At 36.8% G+C, this 14,702-nt stretch overlaps 1 protein-coding gene across 2 annotated transcripts in view; it reads left to right on the top strand.

Annotated features, from left to right (window-relative positions):
* SMC1B (structural maintenance of chromosomes 1B) overlaps positions 1 to 14,702 on the top strand; it is a 58,257-nt gene that overhangs the window by 15,747 nt on the left and 27,808 nt on the right. For both annotated transcript variants that reach the window (XM_070411285.1, XM_070411286.1), the window contains exons 8-14: positions 2,709 to 2,791; positions 3,363 to 3,570; positions 5,985 to 6,170; positions 7,588 to 7,767; positions 12,044 to 12,190; positions 13,467 to 13,604; positions 13,895 to 14,011. In XM_070411285.1, the coding sequence (XP_070267386.1) occupies positions 2,709 to 2,791; positions 3,363 to 3,570; positions 5,985 to 6,170; positions 7,588 to 7,767; positions 12,044 to 12,190; positions 13,467 to 13,604; positions 13,895 to 14,011 (1,059 nt within the window). The remainder of the gene's footprint in view (positions 1 to 2,708; positions 2,792 to 3,362; positions 3,571 to 5,984; positions 6,171 to 7,587; positions 7,768 to 12,043; positions 12,191 to 13,466; positions 13,605 to 13,894; positions 14,012 to 14,702) is intronic.

Here is a 14,702-nt window from a genome sequence, read left to right as displayed (position 1 = left end):
TGTACACTTGAAGCTGTCCCAGAGGCTCCTTACACTATCTTTGTATTTTTGGATTCTTTTTTCATTTTGCTTTTCCGGTTGGGTGTTTTTTGCTTCTTCGTATTTCAAATCTTTGACTTGATTCTTGTGATCCTCTGGTCTGCTGTTGGGAGTCTGTATAATATTCTTTATTTCAGTCAGTGTATGCTTAATTTCTAGTTGGTTCTTTATCACAACATCGAGGGTCTCATTAGATTTCTTGAGGCTCTCATCAAGTTTATCGGCAGTTTCTAGAAAATTATTGAAAGACCTTAAAAGTGCGTTTTTTAGCTCTATATCCTCCATTTCTGTCATGTTTCTTTGTCTCCGCATTTTTTACGCTTTCTTGGTGCACCACCTTGTGGTCTTTGTGCGCAGTCTTGTTGTAGTTAAGCCTTGATTGTTGTCGGCAATACTGTGGGTGAATTGACCTCCAGGCTAACTGGCTATGAGAGTCAGCTGTGTCTTCAGTGGGAGAGCTTCTGTGCTAGATCTCTAGGGCGGTGCTAATCTAGTCTTTGCCTGAGGCTCTCCGGCAAATGCCTCTGTGCAGGGCTTGGGCGGGGCGGGTCCCAGGGGATCTACAGGGTGGGCGGAGCGAGCAGTTATGGCTGCTCTCAGTTCCGTCCCCAGCGGCTCTGCAACCGCTGCAAACCTCAGAGAGAAAGCTGCCTTCCCGCTTCTCCTGTTTGAGTCTGGGTCCCTAGAGACTCCCCAGATCTGGAGCTCAGAGTCTGAAACTCCCTCCCGATTGAAAACAACAACTGCACCCTCCGCCGCTGGCCCGCTCCACAGGCACCCCGAACCTTAGTATTTCACTTCAGCACTGCGCCTCCTCTGAGTCTCGTATGGTTTCCTCTTTCCTCCTAGTTGTAGAACTTCCACTCAGCCAGCCTTCCTGTGGTTCTGGATGATGTCCGTTCCGTCTTTTAGTTGTATTTTTGAAGTGGTTGTTCGAGGCAGCAAACTCCGGCGTTAACCTATGCCGCCATCTTGGTTCTCCTTGTCCTTTGCATGGAATTCTTAAGTGAGATATTAAAATTTCAATAGGGGAGCTCTAATTTTAAGATGCTTGCGTCCTAGAGAAAAATGAACGGTGTCTTGCTTATTTTTACAACTCTGGCACCTAGCAGAGTTGTTTGTGCAGTGAATTTGTGTGATACATGAATACAGTGAAATAAGCATCTTCATAGAATGTGTTTGTTCCTTTCCACTTAAAACTTCCATATTTCTTCTTTTTCCTGGTGTGGTAGACTGAAAAAGACTTGTGTTTTTCACTTTTCTACACTTCGGTTTTAAATTAGTTAGTAGTGGAGTAAGATTAATCTTGCTGTGTGGTGCACAAGAGGAATTAGACAGGAGAGAGGTTAAAGACATGAAGCTGATTGGAGGCTACCACCGCACTTAGATATAGTGATAACGGGATGGAGCAGGGCTTCTGTGAAGCCCCTCCCACAGCCTAGAGTTGCCTTCTATGTCCTGTGCTAGTATAGCACTGAGCCACTCCGCTAGGATGACTTATTCAATTATCTGTCTCTCCCACGAGACATTGGTCCTTGAGAGCAGAGACTGTGTCCTTGTTGAAAGTATTACAGATGTCCCCCTTCCCCCTCCCATTGACCCCCTCTATCCCGCATCCCTTCAGGAGTCCTGTTCTTTGTATCTCTAGGTCCTCGCCATGTTAGCCAGTGAATAAGTATTTATTGCATGAATCGTTTGCAGCACAGGGAGTATGGTCAGTGATATTGGGATGCGTATGTGTGAGGCCAGGTGGGGCCTACTCTGTAAAGTACACGATTTCCTAACAACTTCGCTGTGCACCTGAAACTAATACAGAATCATATTGAATGTAAACTGTAATTGAAAAATAAATTTTTAAAAGTTCATTATATATAACAAAGCACAGATAGTTTATATTAAAGGAGAAGTCCCAGGAGAAATTATTGATATTCTTGTGAAATACTCAATTTATACTATATTATAACATTATCAAATGGCATCTTTTCATTTATGAGCTAATTTTATAATGCAGGATAATATTTCTCTTAATTGCTCAGAGAGGGACACCTAGTTTTTATTTTTCTGAGATTTAGTTTCTTTTAGTTGCACATTTAAGATTAGATTCTACTGTTATTTCATTGTTCTTTTATTTCTCTGTGGATGACCTGTTTACTCCATCTCAGTTTGGTACTAATTTAAAATATTTTAACTAAAAAAATTTCAGATATGTGAAAAAGAACTGTATATCATCTATAATAATAAAAGGGTAATATGCTAATTAGACCAGAAGTCCTTCTGGACGACCTTCTGGACAAAGCCGCTGTGGCGGCGGGGGCTGAGACAGAGGCGCCCCTTGCACGAATTTCATGCATCAAGCCTCTAGTTTGAAAATAATGCCCTTGGAGGGAGTTTGAGTTTACCACAGTAAACTTTGTAGAGATCAGATATTTAGTAAAGGGTGGAGCCAGGATTTGAATCCTGATTCTTATAACCTCAAAGCTCTATACCATCCTGCCTTTTCACAATTAAAATTTGCTCTTATGAGTATTTTCATGTAGTTATATTTGATGTATTTCAAGTTCAGAACAACTAAGGATATTATAGTAAGTTCTAAGCAAATAGTGAAAAATAATCAATTTTATTTGTTTGGAGTTGCTGTAATTGATTTTAGGTTTCATTTTCTAATTTAGGAAAATCTAAGACAAGTAAAAGAACAAATAGAAGATCATAAAAAGCGAATAGAGAAGCTGGAGGAGTATACAAAAACATGCACGTGGGTATTGTTAAGGTTTTTGCAGCTGTCAAAGTTCAAGGGTCTGGTTTATTTGTGGTATATTCATCAAGTAAATGCTTTCATTGTGTCATGTTTTCACTCTCCCAGTGTATATAATAAAAAATTATACTTCAGCACATAAATAAAATATTTAAGTTTTGAAAATATAAATGTTTATCAGGAGTGAAACTTAAAATTCTCTTTTGGTATTAACAGTTTAAAATAAAAGTTACGTAATGAAAGCTAGTACAATCTAAGTATTCTCCCACTAAGAATTTTTTAAATTGGCATTTACTTATTAAGCCCATGATGATTGCTCTGGTTATATTGCTCTATCTTTACTTTTTCAATATCCAGAAATATGTACCTTTTGGATCATTAAAGAATGATTAAAATCTCTTTTGCCCAAGTTTGGTGCTAGGTTTATTTTATTGCATTTTTCGTCACTTACAATTGATAGAGCACTATTCCATTCCCCTGCAATGCCAGACCTGAGTATATTGTATCTTGTAATTTCTAAATTTTTGTTTTACTTTTTGCTATATAATTTATTTTTGCTATTATTATGTAGGGATTGCTTGAAAGAGAAAAAACAGCAAGAGGAAATACTAGTGGATGAAATTGAAAAAACAAAATCAAGAATTGCGGAAATTAATGAAGAGATGAGTCTTATTAGAAGTGACCTGCAGAATGCTGGGATTGATACCCATGAGGGAAAACGTCAGCAAAAGAGAGCAGAGATTCTGGAAAACCTTAAAAGACTTTACCCAGATGCTGTGGTAATAGAATGCACAGTTAATTTAAACAAAAAGGCTAAGCTTTCTTATTTGGGATTTAAAATGTTATCATTATTTGAAAGAAAAATTATTTCAGAAATCTTTGTTTTATTATTTATTTTTAAACTATAGTAAGTATTTGGGGTAAAAATGAAAATAACATCCAGTAGTATCTATAGATAAGTAATTTTGGGGGAGGAACATTTCCATGAACACATTACCAGAAAGTCCAGGTTATGGCCAGTATCCCTAAGGACTTGGTTGTCATGAAGTAGTTTCTCTCCCCAAAGCACACAGCCTCACACCTCTTCCTGTTTTTGTTTTTTTTTTAAATTATATTTTCAATAGACATCATTGATATACTTTTGTAACAATGAACTTTTATTTACTAAATTTGACCTGCATTCAGTTTTGCTAGTATATTTCATTAGCCCAAATACAGCAATATCTAATCTGTTGCTTAGAGTGTCAACTTCACAAAATTATTTCCTTTGGTATTGGGGTCTGGCATTTCACGCTTTGGTCACTAACACCATTGTTCACTGCCCAGTCCTTATTTCATGATGGCCTGTTTTCAGCATTTGACACTGTTAACCACTTGCACTGTTTTGAAACCCCTGCCCATTGGCTTCTATGATACCAGTCTCATGATTTTCCTCCTATCTCTGGCCACCCCAGCTTCTTCTCCCTTATACCATCCTTTTTTACTTTCTGACTTTTAATTGTTGGTCTTGACTTCAGGATAATGATGAAGGAGTAAGTCTTGGTCACAGAATCCTTCCACCAGAATCAAACAAAATGACAAAAACTAGTTAAAAAAAACAAACAAACTGGCCCTAACCGGTTTGGCTCAGTGGATAGAGCGTCGGCCTGCGGACTGAAGGGTCCCGGGTTCGATTCCAGTCAAGGGCATGTGCCTTGGTTGCGGGCACATCCCCAGTGGTGGGTGTGCGGGAGGCAGCTGATTGATGTTTCATCCTCATTGATGTTTCTAGCTCTCTATCCCTCTCCCTTCCTCTCTGTAAGAAATCAATAAGTATTTAAAAAAAAAACAAAAAACTGGGCCAACAAGGGCTCATATACATCTAATGCCATAAACTTCAGAAAATGGTAATAGTCCAGGATATTTTTTTTAAAATTGAAGTTTATCCTTTTAAAGCATTTATTTTTGTTATTGAACTTATTAGGGTTACATTGGTCAATAAAATTATATAGGTTTCAAGTGTACAATTCTACGATACATCATCTGCACATTGCATTGTGTGCTCACCACCCAGTTTAGTCTCCTTTCATCACCATTTATCCCCCTTTTATCCTCTCCCACCTGCCCCACAGTAATAACCATACTGTTGTCTGTGTCTGTGAGGTTTGGTTTTTTGTTTATTTAATCGCTTCACCTGTTTCGCCCAGCCCCTCAGGCCCCTCCTCTTTGACAGCTGTCAGTCTGTTCTCTATGTGTCTATCTCTATTTTGTTTGTTTATTTTGTTCATTAGATTCCACTTACAAGTGAAAGCATATGGTATTTGTCTTTCTCTGACTGGCTTATTTCACTTAGCATAGTACTCTCTAGGTCAGCAGTTTTTAACTAGTGTGCTGCAAGAATTTTTAATAGTCAAAGGTGAAAGGAGAAGAAAAAAAAGAGCAGGATACCAAGTATTAACAACAATCATGACCTATCATAAAGAAATTAGTATTCCTGAAGTAGAACCAAGCAAATGAAAAAAGAGTCTAAGACATAAAATTGAATCTTCAGATAGTCTAGGAAGCATTGATATCGTATGGTTGATGTTCTGACATTTTTAAGAAAACTTACTGAATTGAATCTAATCAATTCTTGGCCTTCCTTCAGATCTCAAATAGCACTTCTTTGTGGGGAGCCGTCCCTGGCATCTCAGGTCAACCTACATGTAATACATTCTCAGAGTGTTCTGTGCTTTACCTCAGTGTCTATTATAAGTCTATTTTGTACATGTCTAATAATTGATTATTCATATCTTTCTTCCCTACTAGACAGACAGCTCTGTGAGGTCAGAATGTATCTGCTTTGTTCAGTAATGTTTACCCAGTGCCTAGCTCAGTACCTGCATGTGGTGATGAAATGAGGGGTCCTCCTAATTCTTATTTAGTAAATGAGGGAATGGATGAATACCGTTTAATTACTGTGGCTTTGTAAACATATTGTAACACGTTGGTAAGGCTAGCTCCTCCTCATTATTCTTAAGTGAAATATGACATACCTAAATGAATATTTCATAATAAAACTTAGGTCCATTTGAATGAGACTCCACGAAAATCTGATGTTTATAATTTTATCAAATTAGTCTTTGGTTTATGCTGCTTTGTTACATTAGAAAACAATGAATTATATGTTCCTCATGAATGTATTTTTTGCTCTCCTCTTTTGAAACCTGCTAAGTTTGGAAGACTACTTGACCTGTGTCATCCTATTCATAAGAAGTACCAGCTGGCTGTTACTAAGCTTTTTGGCCGGTACATAGTCGCCATTATTGTAACCTCTGAAAAAGTAGCAAGAGATTGTATTCGATTTCTGAAGGAGGAAAGAGCCGAACCTGAGACATTCCTTGCTCTAGATTACCTTGATGTAAGAAATTTATAATGTTTAGCATTTAGTAGTGATAAATCTTGTTTAAAGTATGTCTTTATTGCCTAAAACTATGGTAGTGATAGAAAAAATCAGCCTGGATGCCAGCCAGTCGTTCAGATGGCTGGTGTTAATGTATTGGCAGGCCAGGAATAACATCAAGTGGGTGCTGTCCTTTCTGACTTCATACCATTTCTTCCATAGCTGGCTTGCCATAACTCTACCTTGATGCTTTTGAGGACATTGTTTTAGCCGACTAGACAGCAATATTTTTATTCAATAGCAAAGTGTAAGGGATGGATAAGACATAAGGTGTGTCGGAGAAATGCCAACCAGGGTCTCAGTGGTAAATATGCGTCAGTGATCCAGTAAATGTGTATCAGTCTTGGTAGAGCAGGCGAATGTGGAGCCTTGGGGCATGTGTTGAGAGGCCTTGGGCTATCGAGAGTCTGAATCCTGAGGCAGGAACTCTGTCATTGTCAAGATTGCTTTCCTCTCCCTGGGTGGGTAGCTCAGTTGGTAGAGCATCGCCCCGATCAATATGCCAAGGTTGCAGGTTCCAGCTCCAGTCAGGGCATTACAAGAAGCAACCAATGAATGCATAAATAAGTGGAACAACAAATCTCTCTCTCGTCAATTTTTTTTTTTAAGATTTATATCCTTCGTTGATTTTTTTTCGTGGCTACTAAAGAAAATGTTCTGTTGGTCCTGCCTTCCAGAACCTGAACCGAAGGCAGTGGTCAAGAGCACATGCCCTAGACCAGGACTGACCTGAGTATGAATCTCAGCCCTGCTCCCAATTAGCTCTCAGTGATTTTTTTTGAGCGCCACAATGCTGTGCCACTCTTCTGACACACACACATAAAGGTATTATCTCTCACTAGATTTTATGATTTTGAGAGCATGGAGTGCTTATCATGCATTACTTTGTCCCAGCTGGCTAGTGATGGAGTCGAATCTGGAAATTTTATCTTCTGGACTTTGATGAAGTGTATTTTTTTAAATTTAATCCTCACCCAAGGATATTTTTCTTTTTCTTTTCTTTTTTTTTTTTTTTTTTTAGAGAGAGAGAGAGTGGGAGTGGGAGAGACAGACAGAAACACATTGGTTGCCTTGAGCCTGCAACCAAGGTATGTGTCCTTGACCGAAATCGAACCTGGACCCTTCCAGTCTGCAGGCTGGTGCTCTATCCACTGAGCAACTGGCTAGGGCTGACGAAGTGTATTTTTAAAAAATAGTACACGAGCCAATGGTGGGATACAGTTTGACAGGTTCTTGTCAAACTTTCATTGTGTATAAGTGTATACTGTTAATCTCTTACTGTCACGCTTATGTATGCTTTTTGAGAAAGAATGTAGAGTACTTTTCTTGGTTTTTTATTTTAGTGTATCTAATAAGTGTTTTTTAAACTTTTTAGATCAAGCCAATTAATGAAAGGTTGCGGGAGATTAAAGGCTGTAAAATGGTGATTGATGTCATAAAGACTCAGTTTCCTCAGCTGAAGAAAGTAATTCAGTTTGTGTGTGGAAATGGCCTTGTCTGCGAGACTGTGGAGGAAGCAAGGCGCATTGCCTTCGATGGGCCTGAAAGACGGAAAGTAAGGTGCTTAGATTGTACTTTCGGGTAATCTGAAGCAAGATGTATAAGCCTAATATATTACACAAATGTTAATATATGCTTTCATGTGACTTTTAATAAGGAAAACTAACATAGAACCTAAGATGGTAATGGCTTCAATAGTTTTTATAATGCTTAGTTGAGTTTTCAAAAATTCACTTCTGTAGCATTTCCCTATATCATAAATTATATTTTGGAAATTAGATTTATTGTAATAATACCTTCAAGGCAGTTTATTTTTTTTTGCTCAGATGCAATATATGTTCTAGCTGAATCTCGATATGCCCTGCATTTAAATGTGTTTTACATGTGTTTCTGAGTATCCGGAAAAATTTAGGTGCTTATTTTATATTCTGGGTTAATTCTTCCATAGTTTAATGGAAGAATTCTTACACATTCAAGGTTTTAACACATTTGAAGTTATAAAATTGGCACAATTAAAATGAGTGTACTAAATATCTTTCAAGGAAATTGTGGTTTTAAAAATAAATATTGTCTTAGTTTCAGTTGAATAGAGTGTGTATTTAGTTAACAATGTTTCATTTCTCAGATTATCTGACGTACATTTTCTTAAAACTACTAGTATATTCCTGATGAAGCTTATAGTGCCGTGGGGCATAAGCCATGAAGCAAAACCATGATGCTGCTTAGGAATTAATTATGTGACTTTAGACAAGTTTCTAAACCTCTGATTTTAGTTTTCTCATCTACAATTGGGGAAATAACAGTACCTATTACATAGAGTTATATGGGTTAAATTAAGTAATAACATTCAAAATACTATAGTGCCTTGCAAATAACTCTCAAGAAATCGGCCATAACCGGTTTGGCTCAGTGGATAGAGCGTCGGCCTGCGGACTGAAAGGTCCTAGGTTCAATTCCGGTCAAGGGCATGTACCTTAGTTGTGGGCACATCCCCAGTAGGAGGTGTGCAGGAGGCAGCTGATCCAGCTGATTGATGTTTCTCTCTCATCGATGTTTCTAGCTATCTCTCTCCCTTCCTCTCTGTAAAAAATTAATAAAATATATATTTAAAAAAAAAAAAAGAAATCGTAGTCATTTTTTTATTTACTAGTGAATTAAAATATTTGATCTGGAATGCCCACTATTGCAAGTTAACACAAAACAGGCTATTATTATGAAAGATAGTAATTTTTAGTTTTTTATTGACTGGCTAACATAAATAACTTCTCACATATTTTAGTACTCCTATCAGTAATAATTTTAATGATCATGTGATCACAGTCTTAGGAATCACTGTCATTGATTTCTACATATTAAATTTAAGCAGATGGAATAAATGAGCTACTAAGATATCTTCCTTATTTTGCTACCTAATTAAATATGTTACATTTTATTTTTGTATGTTTATAAAATATATTTTGTAAAATTGATTTTTGAAGATTTGTGAGGTCATTTTATTTATTTATTTTTTAAATATATTTTATTGATTTTTTTTTACAGAGAGGAAGGGAGAGAGATAGAGAGTTAGAAACATCGATGAGAGAGAAACATCGATCAGCTGCCTCCTGCACATCTCCCACTGGGGATATGCCCGCAACCCAGGTACATGCCCTTGACCAGAATCGAACCTGGGACCTTTCAGTCCGCAGGCTGACGCTCTATCCACTGAGCCAAACCGGCTTTGGCTGTGAGGTCATTTTAAAGAACTCACATGAAGACTGTTTATTCCTTCCTTCATTTAACAAATATTAATGGTTTATATCTGTTCACATAAGATGCCTTAACCCTTTAGGCTACATCTTGTTCTTATCGTTATTTCAAAATTGTAATCAGCTTTGTATTTTGTGTCCTAGTTATATTACAGAGACCTTATCTGCTCCCTATTATTGTTATGCCACTTCAGGAATTTTCTCTGTGCTTTAGGATATGGAAAACCTTTGACTAGATGTCACATTTTCACATATATGTCTTCAATTCTTTTGGTTTTTTATGGACTTCATATCTTTTCATAGACTTGATATCATGTTTTAGAATTTTCTTTATTCAAATACTGCAAGTGACATCACCAAATAACATTTTGGTTAGTTTCTAAACAACGTGTAGTATATATTAACTACTAATATAAATTATAGTAATTCTGCTAGCTATCATTTGGTCATCAAGATTTTTATGATAATTCAATTTTTTAAATTTTATGTAACAAAATATTTAAATCTGGAATTTCTTTTTTAAATATATTTTTATTGATTTCAGAGAGGAAGGAAGAGGGAGAGAGAGATAGAAACATCAATGATGAGAGAGAATGCACGCCCCCTACTGGGGATCAAGCCTCGCAACCCAGGCATGTGCCCTTGACTGAAATTGAACCTGGGACCCTTCAGTCCTCAGGCCAAGGCTCTAGCCGCTGAGCCAAACCAACTAGGGCTGGAATTTGTTTAAATACATGTGCTTCCATCTATTCCCTGTCACCAGAAAAACAACAATTATTTGCTTTCTCTTCCAATAGACTGGATGGTTGTTACTTTGTATATAGGAAGATCTATTTATACTTTATCTTTTTAATATGGTATAGCAAAAAGAAAAAAGATCCAGAAAAATGTCATTAACTAGCTGGATAATTTGTGAAAAGATCATTTTTTCAAAAATTGTACACGTTAAACAAGAGAGAATAAAAATGCAAGGTATAGAAAGTTGGAAAACTGGATACCATCTGGAATAAAATATAGTTGAATCTAGACTTCACACTTATGTCAGATTGCTTTCCAGGTGGATTAGAAAAGTGTAAAAATTAAACTATAAAGGTACTAAGAAAAACCATGGGAATTTTTTCTAAATTGCAGAGAGTAAGGCCTTTACAATATGATAAAATCCCAAAATCTATGCAAAAGATGGATAAATTCACATAAACATAAAACATTTCTGCATGGCAAAACCCACCATGAATAAAATAAGGACATGGCAACAGGGAAAATACTTGCAACTCATAGTAAAGATCAAATTTTCCTACAAATTAATCAGAAAATGAATAAAAATAAACATGGACAAAGGATATGAACAAATTTTATAAAAGGAAATATAATTGCTCTTAAATATGAAAACTCATCCTTACTTAACCCTTTGCACTCGGATGTCCCCTCTCAGGGGACATTGCAGTTTATTAGTGATTACGGGGAATTGAGTTATTTCAACGCAACTTTTTGAGACATGCATGTTTCCCTGAAGTTTTACCTTGAAATGGCACAAGAAATTAAATCAAAATATCGTAAAATTACTAAGATATATACAAGAAATGTCAGCGGGTTTTGTGTCGGATTAAACAATAAACTACATATTCCCGATGTGGGACAAAGAAAACGGGACTGCGTTGTGTGTTCTAACAGGAAAACACCTGGTGGCAGGCGTCAAACCACTTATTACTGTCAAACATGCGCTAATCAGCCTGCAATGCATATTGGGGAGTGTTACAAAACTTACCATACTGTACAAAATTATAAACAATAAAATATTGGTTTTTTTGCAAATATACATTCCTCGATGTCACCCAATTCATATAAGTCCAATATCATTATAATACGTTACTTGGTTCCAAAATTATACTAAATAATACGAAGGTCTGTAAATGCACGTTTCCGCCGCAAAGTAGCGTCGAGTAGCTGGTAGCCAATGTCCAGAATGGTTCAGAGTGCAAAGGGTTAAAATATGTGAAATGCCCAATAAAGGTGCACCGAAATAGTATTTTCACCTCAGATTGATCCACATCAAAAAGTTTGACAACACTTCATGGAGAGAGAGGCTCTGCCATTCACTACTGTGATAGTGTGAGTTCGTATCAGCTCTGTGATGGGCAATTCTACCAGTTGTACTTCTTAGGAACTTCACATAGATAAACTCACATGTATGTGAAATGATGCATGCATAAGATTTATTCATTGAGCCAAATATGCCATTGACATGTGATTTCAAAATCTTCAAAAGACAGCATTATATAATGCAAACTATTTGATATTAGATACAAATATCCTTGGTTTTTTCTTCTCAATAGTGAATATGTTTGGAACTAATATACACTTTATTTTGAACCTTTTTAATTTGTTGCCTAGAATTGCTTTGAGCCTGAGTAAAACAGGGTTTTGTATTTGTGGTTTATTGGTTGGTGTCTCTTCATATACTACAGATTTATTATGTGGCTTTTCTTATCTAAAAATTCTCAGCTGTAAAAATTGCCTTATTATGTCCTACTTTTATCTTCTTCATGTACATTTCTCCAAGGTAAAATATTTTTAATTTTATAGACAGTGGCTCTTGATGGAACATTATTTTTAAAATCTGGGGTGATCTCTGGAGGTTCAAGTGACTTAAAATACAAGGCTCGATGCTGGGATGAGAAAGAGATAAAGAATTTAAGAGACAGAAGAACCCAACTAATGCAAGAATTAAAGGTAAATCCACATTATAAAAGTTATAGAATACTAAGTAGAATAATTATGTTTTTTAAACTAATTTTCCCTATATTATAACATAAAAAATAAATTCCAGATAAATCAAACTTTAAAAATTTTAATGAGGAGAAAGAGCCATTGTATATGTTTTCTTAAAGTTTAAAATGAATACTGTAGGTTCTGTACTATCAAAGAACTTACAAATTGACATGAATAACGACATTATGAGAGAAACGCCTGGGCAAAGGATAGGATTAAACAATTCAGAGAAAGAACTCCATATGGCTAGTGCACATGAAACAATGCTCAATATAGAATAGAGTGCTCAGATGAATACTAATTAAATTAAGATTGCTTCATACCGATCAAAGACACTTGGAAAAATATCTATGCTGGTGGAGATGTAAAGAAACGTGAGCTCATACATTATTTATAGAAATGTAAATTGTTATAGTCTTGGGGAAAGTGCTTGGTACCAGCTATTAAGAACATGAATACCTTTGACCGTCAATCTCACCCTGGGGAATCGATTGCATGGAAATAGGAGCACCAGTGCTTATAGTAAAGGCCGACATTCAAGGATGTTGTTGCAGCATTGTTTGTGTTCGCAAAACCCTGGAAACAAAGTGAATGCCCCTTATTTAGGGAATAGTTCAATAATTTTGGTACAGACTCACTCTGGAATAATACGCGGCTATTAAAAGAATGAATTTAGAGATTTATCTAAGTTGACTTTTGTGAGTAACTGAATGAGAGAAGCAAGAGGCAGGAATGCATGTTCAATATGATTCTTAATTTGCAAAATAAGAAGAAAAAAACATAGGTAGATATGTACACACATGTTCATGTAAGGCCTTGGAGTAAAATACAGAAGAGCATACACTAGGCAGTTAATTTGGTTAAGTAAAGAGGGTAAGTGAAGGGAGAAGGGAGTGGACGAGGCCAGCAGAAAGGTAAGGGCGCACTAAAAGCCAGGCGCGATGCGCCACACGGTCCCATCCATGTGCCTGAGCAGAGCCCGCAGTCCCCATCCTCCGTTTCCATTCCTGTTTCCTGTCGGGAAGTGTGAGTGACGCTGAAGGTCTGAGGATGCTGCATGGCTTCTCGGTTACTCCAGGTGGCTTATGTTCTTAACAGCCCCGAAGCAGGGAAGGGGGAATGTGGCTGTGGCTACCTGTAAAACGTCAGTGACATTATGACTTATGAAAGCACTTGGAAAAGTGCAAGTGCTTTTTCTGCTGTAAAATGTTCTCACTAAGTTTCTCTTCCTCTTTAGGATTTAATGAAGATGCTTCGCAAGGAAGCAGATTTAAAACAAATACAGGCTCTAGTACAAGGAACTCATACACGACTCAAATATTCGCAAAGTGAACTAGAGATGATGAAGAAAAAGCACCTTGCTGCCTTTCAGCGGGTAATAGAGACTTACATAAAACTTTATGGACATTAGAACCAGGACATGGAGTTTCAGGAGTTACATTTCTATAGCACGTGTCATTTTACACTCTACTTCATGATTTGAGATTATATTATAGTCCTTTAGTTACTTTATTTTTATGGTTGTTAATCTTACACAATTGTACCTGAATTTACCCTACCTCATGGATTCCCCTTTTATTCTAAAAGATACCTATCACATTTTTTGCTTCACTATATAAAGCTAAAATAGCCATGCTAAAAAAGAATTTTTTTTCTTGTAATTAGGAGCAATCTCAGCTACAAAGTGAACTACTAAATATTGACTCTCAGTGTTCTATGTTGAATGATGGAATCAAAAAGTGGCAACAAAGGATTGAAGAATTTCAAGAAAAGATAGACAAGGTCATGAATGATATATTTATTACTAAGTGGCATGTAGAACGTAGCTCTAGACCAGATGCCAGATTTAGAGCTTCTTGAATATGTACTAAGTTTCACTCGTTTGCAAAATTGATTTTCTTGGTCTTTTGAGAACCACTATTGCCCATCTTAGGGGACAATGACCAGTGCATACTTACTCTCTCTGCTCTCCAACCTTTCCTTGCTCATTGTAAAAGTTACCGCCTCTGTCTTTCTCCCACTGCCATTAACATCAGGAAGAAAGAACTTTGTCATTTGAGTTATCCGTTAAGATTACTTATTTAGTCCGGTGGCTCGGTTGATCAGAGCATCATTCCATACACCAAAATGTTTCAGGTTCAATCCCTGGTATGGGAGGCAACCAATCTGTGTTTCTCTTGCATTGATGTTTCTCTCTCCTTCTCCTTCTCTCCCTTCCACTCTCTCTAAAAATCAATAAAACATATCCTTGAGTGAGGATTTTAAATCAAAAAATTCGCTCAGTAATTATTTCTGGAACATTTATTGTATTTGCCAGGCACTGTGGTTGGCTCTGGGGAATCAAAGCTTTGGTCATCTAGCCTCTGCTTCTTAACAGGAACTTTCTGATTTAATGTGTTTCCCTGTGGCTTCTCTGTGATCCTTAGAAAGTTATTCGTCACACCATCACTCAGTAATTTTCACCCATTGCTTT

Source organism: Myotis yumanensis, unplaced genomic scaffold (assembly GCF_028538775.1).
Source record: "Myotis yumanensis isolate MYYU_CA2020_CCGP unplaced genomic scaffold, mMyoYum1.0.hap1 SCAF_3, whole genome shotgun sequence".
NCBI lineage: Eukaryota > Metazoa > Chordata > Mammalia > Chiroptera > Vespertilionidae > Myotis > Myotis yumanensis.
Note: the sequence above shows the minus strand (reverse complement) of the source record. Positions and strands in the feature narration are given on the sequence as shown.